The 22,963-nt window shown below is 40.5% G+C and overlaps 1 protein-coding gene across 15 annotated transcripts in view; it reads right to left on the bottom strand.

Moving 5' to 3' along the window:
• The window catches only part of KIAA1217 (KIAA1217 ortholog), a 234,050-nt gene that overhangs the window by 39,730 nt on the left and 171,357 nt on the right, over positions 1-22,963 (bottom strand). For 10 of the 15 annotated variants that reach the window (XM_074534797.1, XM_074534803.1, XM_074534805.1 and 7 more), the window contains 3 exons: positions 12,598-13,421; positions 4,516-4,620; positions 4,044-4,093 (listed from right to left, as the gene is read on the bottom strand). In XM_074534797.1, the coding sequence (XP_074390898.1) occupies positions 4,044-4,093; positions 4,516-4,620; positions 12,598-13,421 (979 nt within the window). The remainder of the gene's footprint in view (positions 1-4,043; positions 4,094-4,515; positions 4,621-12,597; positions 13,422-22,963) is intronic. The other 5 variants (XM_074534809.1, XM_026795870.2, XM_074534817.1 and 2 more) reach the window with 1 other exon arrangement.

The raw sequence follows: 22,963 nt of genomic DNA on the forward strand, positions 1-22,963 counted from the left end.
TTGAGCTAGTTAAGGGAAATTCAACCTCCCACCATAATTTCCTAATACTTTGGACAAATAAAAAAAATTAACTTTTTACAAAGGCTAATGAACTAAGCTGCCATTTTAGAGTACAAAGAAAACGGAAGTGCAGAAAGAGGAAAGGTTTGCCGTGTGCTCAGCGGATAAGGAACATGAGTTCTACTCACTGACACTTGACCTTTGCTATGGTTGTAAAGACACTGCTCTCCTTCCGTTTCCCAGTTTTTTTTCTTTTAAATAAAATGCTAAGATTTTATTTTGAAGCAGGTGGGCACAAAAGACCATCAGAAGACACACCACAACATTTTTTTCACAAATAACTAATCTAATTAAAGGACACAATATTTTCAAGCATTATTTGGGGAGATGTGACAATTACTAGATGGCACTAAATCAGCCTCAAAGTAACAAAATATTCTATCTATACATTAGTGTGCAACTTCATCTCATTGATCCAAAATGAATTCAGCATCCTATTTTGTCTGCAAAGGCTGATGGAGTTCTAAGACTAGCATGATCTATCTTTGGGATAAGCAAGCAGATATGGACAATGATTTAATTCAGAGGTCATCACAGCAAGAGTCATGCATGTGAGAAGGGCACACAGATATACACAGATGACAAGACAGTTCACAAAGAATGAGTAGTCAAATCTGAGCCCTATGTTTGTAATACTACTCCCTGCTGCCATCTTCCTCTTGTTTTGTATTGGTGGTGTTAGTGCAGAAAATTGTACTCCCTGATCCCCTTCTCAAATAATACTGAAATGTCTTCCTTCCTCTTCTTAGAAGGCAGCAACTAGCAAAAAGCTATTGCGTTTTTTTGGTAATCCATGAAACAACTGATCCCAATTTAATAAATGAATCCAGGATTTAGTCTATCAATCTCCAGGTGATGAACAGAAATATGACGAAAAGAGAGTATGTAAGTATTTCTCAGGGTATTTGTTAGTAATCCCATGGTGACTCTTAATAGTATGGTTTGGTTTTAGAATCACGTGTTGTTTCTAAATCATGAGTTCCTTGATGCCATGATGGTGTTTCAGGAACTGAAGACCTTTATAAGGATTCAGTCATGGAATTTCTCCTAACATTAGCAGAAGAGACATAGCCAGTCTGTGGAGGGTTACTGCTCTTTGAACCCATCCCCCATGAAAGAACTGAGCCTAAAGCAATAAAAGATAAGAAATGCAGACAAGCATTGTTATTCCAGACTCATCTTCCTCAGTGAAAAAGCTGGATTTCTTCAGAGTCCTTAATATTTGGGGTTAAAGAAGTCAATGGCTTCTACAGACCAGCACAGCAAAAACAAATTAAATACAATTTGGTTCATATGACATCCCAAACAAAGTATTCACAATCTAGCTATATAGAGTTATCAAGGGTTTAGAATTTTTGGTTTCTTTCCCATCCCAAGGGATGTAGTCTATTTTTTGCACAAAAGTCTCCTACCATTGGAACACATACTATAAAATACAATGTTGGTTCAACGTTGATAAGACAATATTATCTTGCACAGATGTTTTATTTTTTAGAATGGGAAGCAATTCACATTTTTGCTTATCAGAACTCTAGAAAGGACTGTTCAATCAACATTTTATACCACTTTGTCTTTCAAATAGTCTTTGAAATTGCTAAAACTGGTATCTCAGTGCACAGTTGTCAAGTGGAATTGTAAAGTGAGAGAGTCACTGACTAAATGTCTATACGTAATAAAGATTGGGGTGAATTGAAGAACAAAACAGCGGTCAGCAGAAGTGTATCTAGCTTCTCTTTGAACCCAAGCATATTTACAAAAAGGAGAAACATTCTATTCTAGCAGATTGCCTAATTTTCAAGTAAGCTAAACTGCATTGACTCATTGGACCATGTCCTGAGCAATTCCAGGTACAAAAGCGGGAAAATATTCCATTATACAAGATGATTCTTTTACACAGCAGTCTCCACTAATAGCTGCTGTGGACTACAATACTGTAGTACACTGGGGTCAACACACCTTGTTCCCTACCTGCTACAATTTAATTTTGTGGCTGAGTCATGTTGGAAGGACAGGATATAGAGATGCAGGTGCTGGATTTACAACTATACTTTATAGTACTGATAGGGATCCTTGCAGACTGCTGGCTGCATGGCCGCTCCCACTGTCCTTTCCCTTTCTCCCAGGTGATGAGAAAAGCATCTATAGCACAAGCTGAATACTGGAATCCTTACTCACATGCTGGATAGGCACATGGCCATGTGACAAAGCCAATGTCTCTGTCAGTAAGTGACAGATGATGATCTGGCCTTTGACAGTGAATTAAGTTCCCACCCTCCATCTCACCCACCACAGCTGCACATGCAGCTGTTAGATGTAATACTGCCATTTCAGGGACATGTCAGTCATATGATAAGGTAGTGAATGAGGAGTATTTGGGAACAACAGTGCCAGGAAATGGCTGCTGGTCAGATGAACCACACTATTCTGGTGGGCTGGGCATGACTGCCCAGGAAATCTCCGTTTTTGCTTTATATAAGGCTGCTTTCCCAATGAATATTGCTCCATTTCTCATTTGAGTGAGTGCACATTTACACGTGTGCACACAAACCACGACATAATTCAGTTTTAAAGGGACCTCTGAAGGCCCAAGATCCCACTCAAAGCAGCACCCACTTGGATCAGGTCCTCTGACTGAGTGCCCCTCACCAAGTCTGAACTGGTACTACCACAGGGAAAGTAGAGAGGTTGCTGTTTGCAATGCACAACAAAAAGGAAAACAAGGCACTGTATGTGCTGGTTGTGAGAGTTTCATAAGTGCTTTATATGAGGTGAGGCCTATGCAAGTGGGAAATGCCATAAATACTCAGTCTGTAATGACACTGCAATAGGGAAAAATCTGAAGACCATTTTGCAGCTGCTTTGAATAATGACAGACTTCTCACTATATTGTCTGAAACTGAAAAATTACAACTTATTTCTTCAAAGCTTTAAGTAATCCTCTCCCCATCCAGGAAGGGAAGAGTTGGAACAGCACCAGAGAGTGGCTTGGGACCAAAGCTTCAGTACCAGGACTTCAGCTCTTTCTCTCTTCCATGTGGTTGATAGTTTCCAGGTCTAGTTTGGTTTCTGTCAATTAGGAGGACACAGTGCAATTCCAGACAAACAGGAATCCTGAACGTGAGCTAACAGCTCCAACAGAAAGGCTAGTTAGGAGCATAATAGGTTTGCTAATAAATGTGTGTGGTTTACTGCCTGCCGGGCACAGACCTCCCTGTGGGAGCAGCACCACCAGGAAGCAGGGAACTGCCTGGATTTGCATTCAGTGCATGACAAAGGTGAAGAGGAGGCACATAAGCACACCAATACCCTGCGGACTTCTCCAGCAGCAGCCCCTACACAAAGGGTTTCAACCACATGGAAATCTTCTTTGTCAACAGTTTTAACTCAATCTTTTACACACTTAACAGCTCTCCAGGAGGGATGCTAAAACAAGACCGGCTCTTACTGGCTTCATAATTGGTGCTTGCTCAGAAAGGTTTAGATGAGCACCAATAATTAGGAACAGATCAATGTGGCTTAATTAGGGAAAGTGTTGTCTTGCTGACTGCTAAGTTTCTTGGTGTCATTACATCAGTAGTATCCTAGTGACAGATGGACCTTAGAAAAAGTTCAGGTGACAAGAAAAGGAATTAAATATTTAGTCTTCTACAGGAATCTGGACACATCTAGGGTTAATGGCAGATATACATACATCCTATAGACAGGATGAGTCACTGGAAAATTCACCAGATGCAGAGGCTCTGCATCTCATTTAAACTATTCGGCACAGGTGGGAAATTCATTCCAAATACCATCTCAACCTGTCAGAAATTCCTCTCTTAAAAGATGTGATCGACTCCCATATCCTGCACTTAAACTTCAGTTCTGACAGTACAGCCATGGAAATTTAAGTAAATTTGACATTTCCATAAGCTGGGATGCTTGTAATGTTAGAACTATTAATATACCTGAATAAATTGTAAATTAAAAGTGAATCATCTTACCTGCAGTGTCGGCACTGCTCTTGCTGGACACAATTTTCATCATCTTCTCACTAAATAATAAAAAGAAAAGTGTAATTTTAGTTTATTAACTATTAAAATTGTAGTGAAGTTTATATTCAACAAATTTAATGGCCTTAAAACATATATATTTTTTAATTTAAATCACCAATAATTTGTCAGTCATCAGTAATTTTTTTAAATCACCTTTTAGTAGAAGTTAAGCAATGAATGGAGTATAAGCAGTAGAAAGCACAGAGATGCAGCTACATTAATTCTTTTTATCACAAAGAAGAGTAATGCAGTTCATATCCATCTATCATTTGGCATATTCTTCCTCTCTGCCTAGCATTCTCATGGAGATGATAAAGAAACTTAAAAATGATTGAGCATTCAGGATTTTTTTTACTATTACAATCAAATATATTTTTGTTGATTGATTACTAAAATCATTACAGATGAATTCTGTTTTTACCTAGAAGAATCTTTGCTATTACTTGTATTTGGCCCTTTTAAAAGCGCAGACTGAACAAGACCAGTTAAACTGGCAATCTGTTTCTCCATGGCTTGTATCCTCTCTCTGTAAGACAAGAGAACCGTTTGTTAAAGCCAGATATATTTGCTTTCAGACTTGTTTTTTTAGGTGAATGATTACCACAGGATTGGAAAGACACTACAGAGTTTGTGCAAAGGCCCTTGGGTACAGTTTGCATATACCTTATTGCAGCAGCTTACCACATCTCAGTTTGGACAGCTTTTGCATCATAACAGACAATTTAAAAAAATCTGCTTAGTTAAAAATAACAGAACAAACAACCAAGTAATAAACTTCTAACGACCTCACAAGACAGGCACCTAAAACAATTTGTTAATGCCACTTGGTACTAGTGAAAAAGTATTTTTCAGCATTCTCTTGCATTTTCTCTTTTACCTACATTGGGGCAATCATTTTGTCTGTACTTAAGGTTTCAGGATTAAAGACTTTACACTTCTTCTTGTTACTATTTTTACTTTCCCCAGACTCAGAATTCTTGTCTGGGAAGCATTTAATCTGCCCAAGCAGACGACTTTCCAGCCCAAATCCTTTCCACCTGACATCACAACTGTCTGCTTTGAAAAGGACAGAAATGTGACAGAGAGGCACAAAATGCAGACTGTACAGCAATGTTACAATAAAACAGATTTTCTTTCGTGCACATATCCTGAGAAATTCTCAAAAAACAGAAGAAAAGAGATGTAGAGTTATAATAAGTATAATCAGTGTTTTCCATAGGAACCAAAGGTCACTAAACAAGAATAACTTTTTTTTTTTGGATGTGAACGCTAACATTTGCGTGTTTATCTGTTTGCATAAATCCATATATTAGTTAGGTACCAGGGGACTTCCTCAGTTGGCTCCAAACCGGCCTTTTGCTCACACAGGTGCCTACTTGTACATGCCAGTATGTCAAAGACACACCACAACACAGACATACATCAGTATGGCACCTTGTGAAAAGGCATTCCTCTACCACAGCAGTTACGTGTGTGGGGAAACTTGCAGGAGGACATTCTAACAGCAGGCTGTGGCTTTGGAAGATGACTGGGAAGAAAACTTCTCAAAAAGCAAGATTAAGGTTAAGACCAGCAGCAGGGACTGATGAGAGAAGATGGGACACACAAACTCAGACACAGACTCAGCATGCTGCATGGCCTATCCATCACCACAGCAGCATTCTGCGCACACAGGAGCAGCCAAACTCTGGCCACCCCAGCTGCAGTTGCAGTTTGGTGGCCAAAGCAATAGCATCAATCAATAAGAGTCATACAAACTCAAATGTAGGTACCAATAACAGGCAAAAGCAAGCTGACATGATAAAAAGCAAGTAACCAGCCCTGCTTGCAGCCAGACGGATTGTCCAGGCTAATTATTTCATTCACATCCAGGGAATGAACGAGGTTTCCTGGGATAGCACACAGACACCATAGCCAGGAGAGACTCAGAGACACCCAGAGGTTGAGAAAACAGGGCAGCAAAACAAGCAATGAGATGCTAACAGACACAAGCAGGGAAGAAGAGAGTGCTCAGTGAGTCCCCAGCCAGCAGACGTGTTCTTACTGCAATTTAATGCATCTCACTTTTCTGTCTTGATGTTGAAAGGTATTTTGAAGGGTGATGGGAAGACTAGTGAATCTGACTTAATTCACTTCAAACCAAGAAATACGTTACGGAATTTCCACTATTACAAGTTTTAAAATAAGAAACTGGTGCAGGCTACAGTAACCTTTGGAACAAAAACAAGTACTAAAACCCAGGGATAAATATACTCTAACAAACTTTCATGCAGCATTTTTGACACTTAATAATGAAAACATTTTTTTTCCCCCAGATAATCATCACAAAACCTTCCTGGAACTAAGCTCAACTGGAAGTCTATCTGTTTTACCAATCCATAAATATGATAGTTTTTTTCCTCCCACATTAGATAATCTGGAAACAATTTTCTGCTTCAAAAGATATTATGGCAACACAAAGCTGATCTTGTCCTTTGCCATGAAATCTAGGAAAGTATGTCGTTAAGAGGGAGAGGGATGTTCCAAGATAGGAGATGCTGAAAAACGAATGAAATACTGGAATCAATTGCACAGAACACATTATTTTTCATATGGTAAAAGCATTAAGAATGTGAAGAATCTACATGTGCTCTGGAGTTCTCTGTTAGAAACCAGGCAGATTTTTCCTGTAATAATTCCACTGTAACACCCAGACTTGTTATGACCATTAGCATCAAACATTTCAAAAACAGGTGTCAGAAAGGTGCCTTTTAGGCATTAAATAAAACAACCTGATCTTTGGAGGTGGTCAGACTGAAGGTGGAGGGAGGCAGCTCATTCCAGCATGGGCAGGGAGGGATGCAGATGGCCTGGTGGTGGGGCTGTAACCTGGCCTGATGTGGCTAGAGGGCTGGTGGCCCAGTTCTGTCACCACAAAGCTCCAGAGGAGCACAGACAGGATCTGCAGTGAACCCCTTTGCCTCCAACTTCCTTGTGAAGGGCTGGAGCACACTCTGCTCCAGGAGGGAGAACAAAATGCTTTCCTCAGGCTGTGCCAGGGTCTATCAGGGATACCAGCATTGCCATGACAAAAACAGTGATTTTTGGTTCTCAGCACTGTGTTTTCTACCCCTCACTGTGCTCACTGCTGTGGAGAGGGGAGATGGGACCAGCCTGTCCCAGCAGCTCTGCCTGCACAGGGCAGGCCAGAGTCCCATGGATGGGGCAGGCAGGGTCCCCAGGCGTGGGACAGGCTCCAGTGACACAGGGCAGGCCCGGATGGGGAGCGCTAGGACAGAGGGCAGACAGGGAACAGAGTGGTGCTTCTGCTGGCTGCCACCAGAAGGGTGGTAGGCCAAGAAGAGCCAACCCGTCTCTGCTCCCAGATTAATTTCCCAGATAAAGCTGCATCTCTCCACCACCCAGGAAGAGCAGGGAGGGTCCCTTTTACAGCAGTTGGGAAAGAAATGGCTATTTTATCAGCCTGAGCACAGAAAGGCATTGTTTCACATTGTTTTCCTGTGAATGCTGGGAGAGTCAGAGGTGGCAGCACGTTGGGGGAGGAAAGGAGAGGACAAGGTCAGAAGCAACGCCCAGCAGAACTCTGTCAGACTTGGCTTTGGCTTCTCACAGACCCTGGCCAGGAAGGCAGGGACAGGCCACTTGCCAGCCCTCTTCTCCCCAGCAGCCTGACCCACAGCTCTGGCTCTAGGGATGTCCAGGAACTGGGCCCTGCCTTAGCATCTCACTCCCCAAATTCAGCAGAACCAAAGCAAGCCCTTGCTTCTCTGGGGAACATGATACACCAGATATCATATTTCTTCCTTACTTCACTGATCTTTCAAGTTACTCCTTCTATTGCAGTGAACTGGAAGTAATTCCAAGAAGGGGTACAGCATATTGCTGAATTGGTATCCACTTGTCACAGCAATGCTATTTAAGTGTGACATGCCACTTGCATGTTACTGCCCTTTCCTGGGGACATCTTTAATATTCACATCACCGAGAAGATACTTTGTACACATGCAGAATAAAACTGGTCTGTGTAACTGTTCATTCACACTCCTGTCCAACCCCAGGCACATCACCCACAAAAGATGTACTCAAACACCAAATCTGCACCATGAACTACCTGGCACACCTTCCTGGAGAAAAAATTTTCTGTGACTTCCTATTTAATAGTTAAGCTCCAAGTGAAGCAACGAAAAGGGGGTCAGAGAAGAAATACACATTTCTTTCTATATTACTGTATGATAGAAACGTTTCATTACAATTTTTTTACCTCACTGGGAAAAGAAAGGAAACAGGAGTAGGCTGTTTTTCCCAATGACTTTCCCAGGTTCAAGTGAAGGTGTCTTAAGACTTTACTGCAAATTCCCCCAAAACAGATGAGAGGGTTTCTTGAAAGGGCGGGAACCAAAGATCAGCAGAATTCTTCTGTATTCTTTCTTCCCACAGAAGGATTCACACAGGTGAATATGTCATTCCTCTAAGGAGAAGATTAAACTCAAACCTTGTACATCCAGAAACTAAAGAGGAAAGAAAGCTCTGAAGCGCACCAGCTATTACATTATTTGACGACTCTCATCCCAGAGCCTGCCTCTCCTCTTCCTACAAACAGTTCCTCTAACACAAGGAAGACAAAATACAGTTTACCTTTCCTCCATCCTGTATTGGTCATTTGACTTCATTTTTTCTGCCTGGCTATTCAACACCTTTCACAGAGGAATATGCAGTTCTGGCCCTGTGAAAAGTGTCTGAGACAGTGTATTTGTAAAGCCTCCCCTTATAAAACACACCATTAACTCTCACTGTTCATGACTTTACAAAGTAGGGTCATTTTTCCTAATGCATAGAGAGTCCATCTGTACTTCAACATATCAAACAATAAAGTGGTTGTGGGGGGGAACAAGATATAATAATCTACACGTGGCCATTACACTTTAGTCTTGAACTGCAAGCCATGAGCCCATAATGTGATCACATTTTTTGCTCAATCCAGCAGTCATCTTTTCTCCCTAGTATGGCATAAAAAGAAGAGGACAAAAGTTGTGTTCAGGCAGAAGAGAACCAAAGTACACCCTGAAAATGCTTTTGGAGAAGTATTCCATAGAGTCATTTTGCTGTTTCAGAGTAGAAGCATTTATTATATATATATTTCGCACTATCAAATAATCTAGAATTGTGTTGTAAATGCAAAGGTTTTAGGTTAAACAGCATTTAATTTAATGCACTTTTGAATAAACAGCTTCTTTTCCAATTTATCAACATTTAAACATCTGCTTTGCCTGTAGTAACTTCCAGAAATGTCCCACAAACTACACAAATGAGCCATCCAAAAATATGACAGCACATCTCTGTTTAAACAACTCATGCACACAAAAATTTACTCATTCTTCCAGCAGACCTCAGATTTAAGAGACGATGACCCTTTGAAGGTGAACTGCTGTAACCTGTTATAACTTCTAATATTTTTTCTGTACATGAATACTAACATCTTTTATTTCTTTAAATCTCCATTAATTTGTTTCTTCTCACTGTTGTAAAAGAGCTTTATATGGGACTCTTCTGGTAAATGAATTAACTGTGAGAATTTAGTCAATCCTTTATACCACTACAGAGGTAGTTATCTTGGAAATAGCCAAGGTAAAAGAGTTACAAGAAAGCATTACATGAAGTAATTAAATCCCTCTCAACTCTGCTTTAAATAACTGGCTTGATGAAACTGGCTTCCATGGTGTCAAATTAAAATGGGAAACTCCAACAAAAGAGCTCAGAAATCCCAGATTTGGATCTCTTGTAGATCCAAATCTGCTGCAGTTAATGTTCCAAAGGTAATGGAACCATTTCCTTCAACAAAACCAGGATATCTGTTTTAAGTACCCAACATTTTCTGATAAAGTACAGAGATATCCCAGTTCAGCCTTGGACAGCAAAATTGAAGAATTGAGATGGGAAGAGAGATTCACTTTTACTTCTGACATTGTCACTATCCCTTTCAATCTTTTCCCTCATTTATACTTAAACTTATACTTAAACTTGCATTGTCCTGAGGTTGTGACAGTGCTGCTTCGACGAAATTTCCATAAAGTCATGACACAAGAGATGTTTTCTTTGCTCTCGGCACGCTCCACTAGGGATTAAATGAACGACAGTGCTGAGATGATGGGTTTGGTGCCTGCAGGGTCCTCAATCCGCTCCTGAATGAGTCAGGATGGGGAGTCTCATGTGCCACAATGGGGAGTCTCATGTGCCATAGTGCAGAGATGACAAAGACCTCTCTCCTCAGCAGCTCCAAGGCCAAGAGCTGCTCTGTGTGCCCAGAGCTGACACCTCTGCAGGCAGGCTGACTGAACACACTGCCCTGTGCTTGCTGCGGCCTGGCTCTCAGGCACTTGGCATCAGCAAGTGGATAACACACAACAGAGGAGCCTACACCTCATTTTAGCTTGCCTGGAAGACAATTAATTCAGACCTATCTCTACAATCCCAAAAATACTCTTTCTCACAGAAGCAAGCCCATACTGTTTACGGGTGTAAACTCTAAGTCCTACACAACAAGGTAGGGGATACCATTCTGCCATTAGGTACATCACCCTTTAGATATCCATAACAACCTTGTAACAACTCAATCCCAAATGAAGCAGGAAAAGAGCACCTCAACATGGATAACTCCTTGTTTAGTTTAGTATGGTTTAAACAGTGTTTGCTTTCAAAGTTCACGAGATTATTATAAAGCTAAATTAAAGCTTAGAGCATTTTGTGTTTGTAGAACTCAAACACAATTCTTAATATTGCATGCAATTTGCATGAATTCCTTTTGATATTTACAATTACTTTTAGAAAGTCACACTTCCTCAAGGTTAAAAAAAGCCACAACCCATAAAGACAGCTTTCAAAATTATTCTTTCAGTGTCATGTGACTAATACACACCATGCTGAATTTTAAGATCATGTATTTATTTGGAAGTGCAATTATGCAAATGTTGTTTTCTTCATTGTTAATATATTCTGGGACAAGGATTAAAACACCTGGTGCAAAACTCCCTTTTAAGGAGCTGTAGAACTATCTGTGGAGTTTCTCTTTATCCATTCACAAACAAACACTCTTGTGTATATCTGTGCAGCTGAGTGAACAGCAGAGATGCCCAGAAGACAGAAAATTGTACAAACATAAAAGTTTTTTATGTCCTTCCTTATTTTCAATTCCTATAATGAACTCTGTAGAATTTTCAATCTGTAAATGGACTAAAATTGGCAAATTTCCTTCAAATAATTTCCTAGATGTAATAATGACGGCTTGAAACGAAATTTCAGATACCTGCAACTTTCTCTCGGAAACAGATACATAAAAATCCAATTTCACTGATTTTACATCGTAATATGCCCTATCTCGTACTTATGTCATAACTACCAAGCTATAAGCCTGTAATTTTTGTGGGTGGCTGTTTTTCTATATATTCTTCCACTTTTTCCCCACCAGTGGATCTCATGACCCACTTTTTTTTCTGGCCAAGCATGGTAAGCAGCAACTAATTATTGAGCAAGCTGCTTAGACAGAGGGAAAGCCTAGGGTCCATATGAAGCTCCATATCTTCCCAGTGGTTAAGGCAATCAGCAGTTACCTTTGGCCTCTGTGAGCTCAGCATTTTCCAGCTATTCATCTTCACTTCCCTAAAGAGCTCTATAAAACTTAACAGCACAAACAATACACTAGAGATTAACACAGCTCACATAAACACATAGCAACCACCTGGCAGTGCAATGATTTTTCTCTCCCAGGGCAGGGTCTAAGGCAGGAGAAGCCTTCACAGACCCTTGTATAAATTTGGTCCTTAAAAAGACAGGAGAGATCATTGTCATCATTGCCATCACACTGAAGTTAACAACAGTCAGGTCACCAACTACTTGTGATGCTGGAAAAATTATTGGGAATGGTATTCATGTTTTGATTTCTTCCCTGGGACAGACTTGCTTTTCTCAGCAGTTCCCCCTCAAGGAAGATTATTGTAAACAACTGTCCTATTTTTATGCAAATTCATGTTTTACAGGAGATAAGACAGTAATGATAAATTCTTCCCATTTCCTAACCCTAGATGAGAAAAACTTCACTCCATAAAGAACCAAAATTGTAATATCAGAGTGTCATTCTTAACGGGGGTGAAATATATTCACTTATTAGCAGGAACAGAATATCATTTGTTCTTGTAACATGATCTGGCTGTCTGCAAAGAAAAATCCCAGTTAATCATTTTATTTTATTATATTTTTTCCAATGACTGAAATTTACACAAATGAAAATAACTAGGGATTCATCATGGGTTGACAATACTTTCAAATTAATAATGGATGGTGTCACATCTCCCCTAAATTACTAAATACCTTGACAGACAGCTAATAAACACCTCAGCCGGGTGCAGGAGCCTCCTACACATTACATTGTCCCCTGAGTCTTAAACGACAAAGGATGTGCAGATTAGGAACGTTTCTCATTTGCATAAATTACACCCCAGCTCTGCCTTACCTTGTCTCCTTGTCCTTGGGCATGGTGGGTGAGCCATAGCCAAAAGCCTGCTTGTCCATGGGAGAGGGCATTGCCTCGGCCATGCCCACAGCACTCCGCGCTTTCGCATCCACAAACACGGGCGCTCCCGGCTCCTTTTTGAACGACTGGCGGCTGGGGGAAGACCTGTCAGGCTGGATGGTGTGGGCGGGAATGTGAGGGCCATGGTGAGGATGAATATCAATCATTCTCATGTCAGCCACCCTGTGGGGTGAGGCTGGAGGTGTTTTAGAGCTGAGAGTGGGCAAATGGCTCTCCGGGTACTTCCGTGACTTTTGTCTGTACAAGGACTGCTCCAGCATTTCGGGCTGCATGGAGGGGTTGCAGTAAGTGCTCGATGACCTCATGGCACTGCGATGGTAGGTGACAATGTGATCGGGGACATCGAGCGGGTGTCCGGGGTGCGGTGCAGCCACACTCATCCTCCCCTCGTGAAACAAGTAGGGGTCACCGTACAGGCTTTCATTTCTCATCAGGGTAAGGTTTTTGTTACTCATGTCCTCATCTGGCTTCACGTCCCGTCTCTCCAGAATGGCGCTTGGGCTGGGCGATATGGAACGCGAGGCTGGCACGCTGGACAGCCGGTCCCTGGGGATGGTGGCATTGCCTGGCACGCCCATGGGCCGGCCCCCACCATAGGGAATCCTGGATGGAGAGGGAGGCATGGAGTGGGGCACCGGGGTGGAGGGGGGAGAGCTGGGCATCGCATGCAGAGGGTGTGTGGCAGATCCAGGGCGGGAACCACTTGGGCCATCTCGTCCCGTATAAGCAATTTCTCTCTGCATCTGGAAAGAGAAGAAAAAACACCTCAGATACAAAATCACTGAATGAGCAAAGTATGATGTGGGTTGTCCACAGAAAATTAGGAAATAAAAACAAACCCTCGAGACAAAATAATTTTATATCTGCATAAATAAAACACTTTGGGACCTCAGTGCCTAACAAAAACAACAACTATAAATAGCAATAAAATGGGCTGTATGTTAAAGGAATATGAGAGGTTTAAAAATGCTTTTACCTATGCAAATATAATCTCACCCTAATCTGATATTCACAGCTACTGAAGCTGAAATCAGGGGTTGTGGTGCCAGGTGTTCCACATACATGTAGCCAGTGAGAGACTTACACAGTTTATTGATCAGACACACAGACTAGAATTCATTGATTCCAAAGCAGGATAAAAATGCTGATGCTCTGGCATCACAAACATACCTGAAGTTCTTAGACAAGAAAAAGAAATTTTACAACTAATTAGCCATTTTCTTCAGTGCAGGATTTAAGCTTTTGCTAATGACTTGATGTGGTCTTTATTATGTAGAAGATACACAAAACACAGTAGAAAAACACACATATTCATTGACTGTAACACAGTCAACTTATATGAAACCAGTCTGATCATATGTAGCATGTGCCATTGCAAAGATAAGACTGATTCAGAGGGTTTGTGGAGCACATGCTCAGAAAATCATCAAACATTTTATCATAGTTTTGCAAGCAGCAGCAGTAAGGAATGAGCGAGCAAGGAAAAGAAAAGGAAAACTTCCAAAACAAATGTATTAGTGCTTTGTTAAGAGAGGCCTGGCAAAAATCTGCAATGGACACGTGTGCTTTTAAGAGTGTAGAACCTCACTGTGCCCAGCCATGGCCTATCTGGATGGCTGAACGCTGTCAACGACAGACAGGGGAAATTCTCCCTCTGGACAGCATCATGTGCCTGCTCTGGTGCCCTTGGGGTAAGGTGGATGAAGAGGGATATGAAAAAGTCAGCTGAGGACTAACTGCATAAGAAAATATTATAATTTCTAAAATTCATGCTGACAATTTCATTGTCCCTCTCCAGCACCTCCAAGGGATTGTAGAAAATTGTGTATCACCAAGCCTGACTCCACATTCCTAAAGTTACAGAGCACAAAATAATGTGGATATCGCTGATCTGAAATCTACACAATTTTTCTCCCCTCTCACTCCTGGCTTCGATAATGTGACTGGATTCATTGTAGTTACAGTGATCCATGGTAGATGATGCAAGAGATTATTCCTGCCCCACCACAGGTTTTTCCACTGGTAAGGGAATTGCAGTGTCAGTACACAAACAATAGCTGCTCTTATCACAGCAGGTTCTGCACTCAGGAATTAGAAATGATGTTCCCTAGGGCCAGAGATCAACAGTCTGGAGTATCAGGTATTAGCAAGAAGAAAGGAGATAACCTGATTGTGGCTACAGCAATAATAAATAAGTGTAACAGAACAAAGGAGTGTACTGGGATGGGTCATAAGTGAGCCAGACAAAAATTATTAAGTCAAACAGGAACATGGTATAATTTTTTCATTTACACAGAGAATAAGTCTAGTCTGTAATTTTAAATAAGATATAATTAAAATATAAGTAAAGAGTATTAATGACTTTATAAGAGGGAATTCAACACAGTTTTCTATTGGCGTGAAGCTGCAACACAGTAAGCTATATTGTGCCTACTGACTCTGGCCCTGGGCCAGCAGAACAAAATGACTCCTACTGACTTGAGCAGTTTTGGGATCATGTCTTCAGGGACAGGCAGATACAGATGTTTTACACCAAGAGAAGTACCCAGATAAAGAAAATCCGCCTAGATTTCTACTGTACAAGCTACACAATATCCTGTTTAGTTGCTTCACATAAAGCTACAACAAACGGAATAGTATCTGTCAAAGAAAACACAGCCACTAGGATATGCTGGGTTGCAGTGAGAGGAAGATTCCAATGTTACGGAATTTTGTCATGCAGAGGAGAAAATTTCCATGGGAAGATTTGAAAGCAATGGGTTTAATTTCCTCTAACTTCTGGACTTCATATTCCTGTATATGTTCATTCATTACTCATAAGTCAAAGCAATCTGTCAAAGAAAAATTCCCATTTTCCACCATAACACCATTTAGATGGAGTACTTTAAGATGGAAAATAATCTGAATATGGGACTGAGCTATTGCTCAAAATCTTGTGTCTGAGTCCTGTTGTATGTAACATTATTTACTTTTGCTTTAAAGTAGTGCTTGGAGTACAGAGCCTCAATCAAGACTCCCTTGGGCTGGGCAGGGCACAAACACCTGGGCACCCAACCCCTTTCTGAGAAGTTCACGTGCTATTTTAAGCCGGGACTCAGGCCCTGGGTAGAGTGTACCAATGGGGAGACTGCTGGAGCCAGAGAGCCCAGGGTGCTCAGCAAAGATTCACTGGGGCATGTGGGCTGGGCAGGGACCGGAGCTGGTCACCAGGAGCCAGGCAGCTTTACCCAGTGGACTACAGTGTCTTCTGCCACATCGTTGGTATGTCCTCTCTTTCCACTTTTCTCTCTCCTCCAGACTCTTTCTAATAGTAAGTTTAAACATGTGAAGGATGGTCTTTTCTTGCTTCTCATGTGTAACTCTTTGGTGTGGTAGTCGAGGCACACCAAAGATGTACAGATGAGAAGCAAGAAAAGACCATCCTTTATATTTTTCTTTTCACTACTCTCTCATATATAGCCCACTTTCTGTGCTGTTTTTCGTCTTCTCTCCTCCACCAAAAAAAACCCCATGTTGCTCAATGAAACCCCATACTCTTCTACATAGGTTGTCTTGAGCCACATGTTCCTGGACTTTGCATGACTCAGGGACAGAGAAAGAGGATATTGGGTTTATCTGAGCCTGTAAATACTGGGTGCTGCCCCACACGACTGCTTTGAGGGCAAAAGGAATATTTTTTAGCGCAAGCACAGGATCATGTGCTTTTCAACTGCAGCCATGTCATATGTTTACCTGAGGGTGGAGATTCCTTTAGCACATAGCTCTTCCTTGTTCCTACTGCCTACAGACCTTACATCCTTGAAATGGAAACTTGTCTTACCAATCCTTAGGTTAAAATATGGTAAACAACTAGCAACCATTTCTGTATTAAAACATTTGAGGGAAAATCACATCACTGAGAATCTTTCCCTTTCTGCAGTAAAAAAGAACATATCACGTTTAAACATCTGCTGTGGAGGTTTTTGGTCAGTCAAACAAGACTTAAGTCTAAAAGATACAGATTGTGCTAATTTTTTTAAAACTGAGTCTCTTATGCTAAAAGAGTCAATGTTCTATAAAACCAGTTATGTTCTTTATTTCAAAGCCTGTTGGCACCTGAGCAACTTGCTATCTTTTGAAAATGTCTATATGCACAAAGTCAGCAAACCAGCAAACCATCCACCCAGGTGGGCAGAAGGAGCCTTGATCCTGGTGGCTGCACAGAGGACAAGCAGAGGCGGTGTCTCTGCAGCCGGGGCTCTCAGAGCTGTGCATGCATGCACCAGGGCAGTGCCAGCAGGACAGTGCCAGTCAGCAGGGCAGTGCCAGCAGGACAGTGCCAGCCGGCACCCAGCACCGAGCTGCCACTGAGTCACCGGCACAGCACCAACGCTCCCGTTCGCTGTGCAGCTGGATACCAGACACACAGCCTGACTCAAGCCTTTATCTGCTACTATCTCAACGTGAAACTCGGGCAAAGGGAAAAGTAGGCCAAGTTTCTGACCTGGCAGCCCTTCCCTCTGCTCTCCTAGGCCTCCTCTACATCACCAGAGAACACAGCAACTGGCTTTGCCCCAAGATTTTCAGCCTGCCAAAATACCTACACTGAACATGTTCCCAAGGTGAAGGTTATCACCCTCTTGGAGACACTGGGGAGTTCCCAACAGACTCCATTAATCACCTCTCAGCCATGTGAAGCTATTATTTTTCTTACTCTCCCTTTGACACCCTGTACTTCCCCAAGGAAAGTGCTCCTATGCTCTGCAAGCTGGCTCACCCAACAGTAAACACAGGACACCTGCAAAGAATTTTATTGAGACCTTGCAGTCTGTGATGAAAAAGCTACAGAAATACTAAGTACTGATACAACTAACTAAACTGTGGAGAGATCTTTTATGAAAATTGCTCAACAGAAAAAAGCCCACTAAAAGTAAGGCAATCCTTTACTTTTCCACTTGAGGAAAGACTTAATGAAAGAACCCTCAATCCAACAACAATAGAATCCATCAGATTGTTCTCTCTTCATAAAAATAAACTGACAACTTCACTGTAATAGTTGTCCAAACCCCTCAACTTCACAATTAGTTGCACTATATGATTACAATTCTGTCATGATTGATCTTTCATTCCAGTTGGATTTGGAGAGCTGAAAGCACAAATCCACTTTTGAAAAAAATTTTTTCAAATTTTTTAATATTTGAAAATATTCTTAATATTTCTAAAATAAGATGATTTACAATAAGAAAAAATACACTTGAAAACTGCAGAATTGGTAAATAGTTAAATGAGAATTTTAAGTATCTGTACCAAAACTATCTGTCGGAAGCCAAATCAGACATCACTGAGAGGCTGTCACACTTGTCTCTTCTTCCTTTTTCATGAAATGCCTTCTAGCACCTATAAACTTCCCCATTCTATTGGGTAATTACAGAAAAAATATCATGCTGGTTGTAATTGTGGGTTCCTTCACCCAAACAATATCATATTTGAAAACTTCAAACACATTAACATAATTTTTAGTTGTTTCTGATCAGAAGCTTTTCAATGATATGTACTTTCAGCAGACATCTCTAATCCAAGAGAGCTGAAACATTTCAGAAAAGTATCAGTAAAGACGAAAGCTGAAAAAAAACCACCCAGCAGACTTCAGTCAACAGTGATGTTATTTCTTACCAGACATCCCTGAGGTGCTCTAGAGCTTTCCAGATTCATAGATCTGGGTCAACTTGGTCATAGTCTGATCTGGGGTAGGGACCCCAACTCTTCCATGTTCTCCTCTGCAGCGTGGGTATTTGGGGTTACCATGCAGGAGGCGTGCTGGGGTTTCACTGGCCACCACTCCCTGGCAGTGCTTCCAGAACAGAAGTTTACTTGGCAATTTTGGCTAAGAATGGGCCCTCTGATGCCCAGTAAAATGATTTCAGACCATGAAACCACTGACCTTGCCTATGTTGGAACCTGGCCTCACTTGAATCTGGCCCCACAGTACAAGGTTCTAGGAGCTGCCAGGGTTCACAATTGTTTTTTATTATGGGAACCACATACTGGAAAAATAAAACTGATTTTAAACGCTCAAATTTCCAATGAATGAGGAAGTCCAAGACCCAGCTAGCTGTTCTTAACATGTTTCATATATTTCTATTATTTTTTCCTGGCTAGTTTTCCAGAAAAGGAGTTGCAGAGCTCCCCAAGAAATCTCAACATTTATAATTATCTTCCCAGTATTAGCATGCATATAGGTTTCGGTTCTTTCAGTCCTTTTGTATAGTTTGGTACATGCCCAGCTGTAAAAACCTCTGCATTATGGTGAAAGGAGACTTGAGATAAAAACTCAGAACATCTATGAAACAGGAACTTTCTAGGGTCTGATTACTACTATGGTGGATATGTCAAGAGAATAACTGGGTCTTTCTTCTTCATTTTATGCTCTTAATTCTATGGGTTTTTCTTTCCTTTGATGAACAGTAACACAACCAGTCAATAGATGTTTCTTAGGATGAGTCTGTGATGGTTAGTGATGGTGAAATCATCCAGTTCTCTAGTTTCTATGTTCACAGATTACTTTTTATTTTGGCCAGGGTCAGCTAGCTAGAAGTTGACGAACAAAATAGGAGAAGCAGAAGGTAATGCTCACTGTCTTAGAAGGTGGAATTTAGAGGACATTTTAGAGGAACGGAGGCATTCTGACTGAAACATAATTAGGTGTTGTCACTGCCCAATATCACTGTGACATCCAGTCCCCCTATCTTTCTCCCACTTGTGCAGGTGCGCAGAGGTTATGACAAAAGCACTATTTGATACTCAAAAGTAGAATTTCTAGGATACCATACTGTGGCTACCAATACATTGACTTGAAGCTCAGACACACCATCATTTCCCTTGCCGTATTACAGAGGATCAAACACATTCTTAACGTTATTTTCCCTTATTTTATACATATATGTTTAATATACACTTGTGTATGAATCCAGTCCCTACAGTGATCCAAATGTTTTACCTCAAGGTATTTTACATGTCTCAGTATGTCCTTTTATATCCCCGACTACGTATAAGCTTAATTCATGCCATATCCTAAAGCTCCCATGGGGAAAACAAAGAATACCTAGTTCACTTTTTACTGAACGTAAAACAGATCCATAAAATTCTAAGCTAACCACAAAACAAATGTAATGGTAACATCAAAAATAATGTTTGAGTGCTTCACCTGTGCATGCTGAAGATGGATCATGCAAACAAGCAGAGAGCAGAGTTTGCAGACCAAATCCTACACAGTCTACTCTTTTGGACATAACTTCTTCAGCTATCCAGATGCTACCCTGAGTATTTGTTTTGACAATTTAAAATATTACCACTCTTACTATACTCTTAGACAACATTGCTGCCTACAGACCAATAAAACAATCTTTGATAAGATCTTTGCTTTGAAGTAATTAAAGTCACTTACTGTTTCTTGAGGAAATCCCCTGAATGGCTACAGCAGTGAGATGAACATTTGGTTCCACTTCTTCTAATAAAGCACTTTTTGTTTTCAGTCTTGAATATCAATCCTTGGTTTATAGTATAATATTTTGTATATCCATGTCTTCTGCAAAAAGGTTTTGAAACAGGGAAAATGTTCCTTTTTCCCTCTGCACACACCAGGCCATCTTGCTTTATCCGGTCATCTAAGTAATGCTGTTTGAATAGACTGAAGTACTTTTCCACGTGACAAGCCTGCAATTTCTCCTCCCCTTCAAAATTAGTCACTAAATAACCTCCTTGGCTTGTCACCCAGTCACAAACTGTGCAACACTGTGATTCAGCCACTCAATCATTTTTTAATGTGTGCCTATAAGATGCACAGAAAGAAACTAACATACTGGAGCGAACCACAAGAGACACTCACAGAGGGGAAAGCCATAAATAAAATAGTGAGTAACCTCTGTTTCAGTAACACAGTGCACTTCAAAGGCAACACTATGAGACCTATACATATTAATTCCCCAACAGGTGAAGACCTCCAACAATTTAGCAAACCCTGTAACAGAATTCTAGAAAAAAAAATCAGCAAAATAAACCTGAGAAGCTTTTCACCTCCTCAGATTGGTAGTGCCACTGTAGAAGGAAGCACGAGCTCCTCCCGTGCAGGAGCTGTCTACTCATTAACCAGGTACCTGAGCCACCTGGATAACCTGAACTTTGGGGTCCCCATAAATCAATCCCATTGTTACCTCTGCAGCAAACCACATAAGCCATTATGTTTGGTTTGATTTGTTTTGTGGGTTTTTTTTACTGTTTTGGTTTTTTTTTTTTAAAGAGGAAGCAATAGAAAAGGTAAATACATTTTCAAAAACTTGAACAGAAAGGATGCTTCGCTCCCTTCTATCCCCTCACACAAAAATACTATAGAACATGGAAATTGTCTCCTTAAAAAGACAGCATTTGCAGCCTAAAAGATATCACACTTACACATCATAAGGGCAAATCTCATGACACAAACTGTTCCCAGTCCTGCAGTTATCTTCTGCTTTGGGGGGTTGATTCTTTTGCTCTTGGTTTGGGTTTTTGTCTGATTTTGCTATTGTGCAAGTAAAAAATTGTCTGTATCATCATAAATGGCATTCAAAGGAATAAAAATACAATTTACGCATAGCTAATACTGCTGTACAGAATCAGCCCTAATGGGACATTACAAGAGCAGCATTTCTGTTTCACAGTACTGCTCTCAGTCTTTGCCACTAGTGAAAGAGGCATCATTCATTCCTGCTATGAAATGGCAATTTGACACTAAGCATTTAAGTAACAGGAGAAAGATCAGAGCAGAACTGGTAGCCAAAACTAAAAATCCAGGTGTTCTACCCCTTACTACCCCCAGCCCAGCATCTGAGAAGTCCTCCAGTTTTCTAGACAGCTGCTGTGAATTCTGATCTGTAATGCATGCCATAAATTTGTATGCCATTATTGATCTTGACTAGAACTTTACAAAATTTATATGTAGTGTAATATAAACAGGTTTTTCAGAAATGAAAAAAAAAATCATTTTGTCTTAAAATGCCTACTTTTCAGTTTCCATGTAAAATATTTTAAAACATTATTTTTATTAAATATTTGCACTTGCACTATAATAAAATATTACCATGGCACAGAAACAATGTTAAACCTATTTATTTTTATTTCAAATTTAATCAGTCATGGATTGTTTCTTGCAGTGTAGGGGTAAAGCAGTATTTACCATTCAGGCATCTGGTTTATATTTGGCAGGTTTAACTAACCAGTCAAGCATCCCCTTTTAATGAATGGATGTATATACTTGACCTAGTTAGAAAGATGCTTAGGTTGGCAGACCAACCAGACTCAGAAACATCAATAGTAAAAAAACAAGCAAATTATCCTAGAACACTTTATTGCCACATGTGCTCCTCAGCAGTTGCAGAGAATATTCTTCTATCCATGTTCTTCCTTACAGGCTAACAAACCTGAAGTGAGAAATTATTATGCTAACATGCAGGATAAAAAAGATGACTGTACTTTGCTAAGTTTCCCAGCAATGAACTGCAAGCTGGTAGGCTGCACATTTTTAGTAATTGGACTCTAGCATGACAAAGTATATCCCAGAACATCAGACAGGGATATAACAAGCTCTCCATACACATGACATGATATTCATGTATGTCTGATGTATCCAAGAAGCTTTTCATTAGATGAATTAATCTGCTTTTAATTTTATAATATATCAGGCACAACATCGTAAGTATTGCAGCTATATCATTACCAAGGCTGTTATTTAATTTGTAGGTTCTAACAATGCATACAAACAATTCAAGCATCACTTTCCATTTCAATTACTTTATCAGAGCCCTCAAGCATTATCTAGCTTGCCATGTATTATCCCATGTACAATTACTTGCCATATATTTGTTTATAAAGTACTGTACAGAAAAAGAACTTCTTTTCAGTTCAAGCCCCTGTGTAAGCCAAGGGCATGCCCCTAAAAGACACAACACCCTGTGCTTCACTGAGACCAAGCCTGGAAGTTCAGGTTGATTTCAGACTTTAAAACTCAATGTTAATGTCTATATTAATGATAGGCTCAAGTCACCACAGACCTGTAATGCCAGTCACCCTCCTTTCTTCTAAATCATTAACAACGTTGGTCTGGTGAACATTTCCATCAATTTGCTCATCACATCAATTTATTTTTTGCTTGTTTCCCTCATCTTGAAGCAGAAAAAAGAAAAAAAAAAGCTAGAGGCTAAACATCAGTAGAACACACAATTATAAAGCCAGAAAATATTCTGAAGTCTCCTGTGGGGTATTACACATGTGG

Source organism: Zonotrichia albicollis, chromosome 1 (genome assembly GCF_047830755.1).
Source record: "Zonotrichia albicollis isolate bZonAlb1 chromosome 1, bZonAlb1.hap1, whole genome shotgun sequence".
NCBI lineage: Eukaryota > Metazoa > Chordata > Aves > Passeriformes > Passerellidae > Zonotrichia > Zonotrichia albicollis.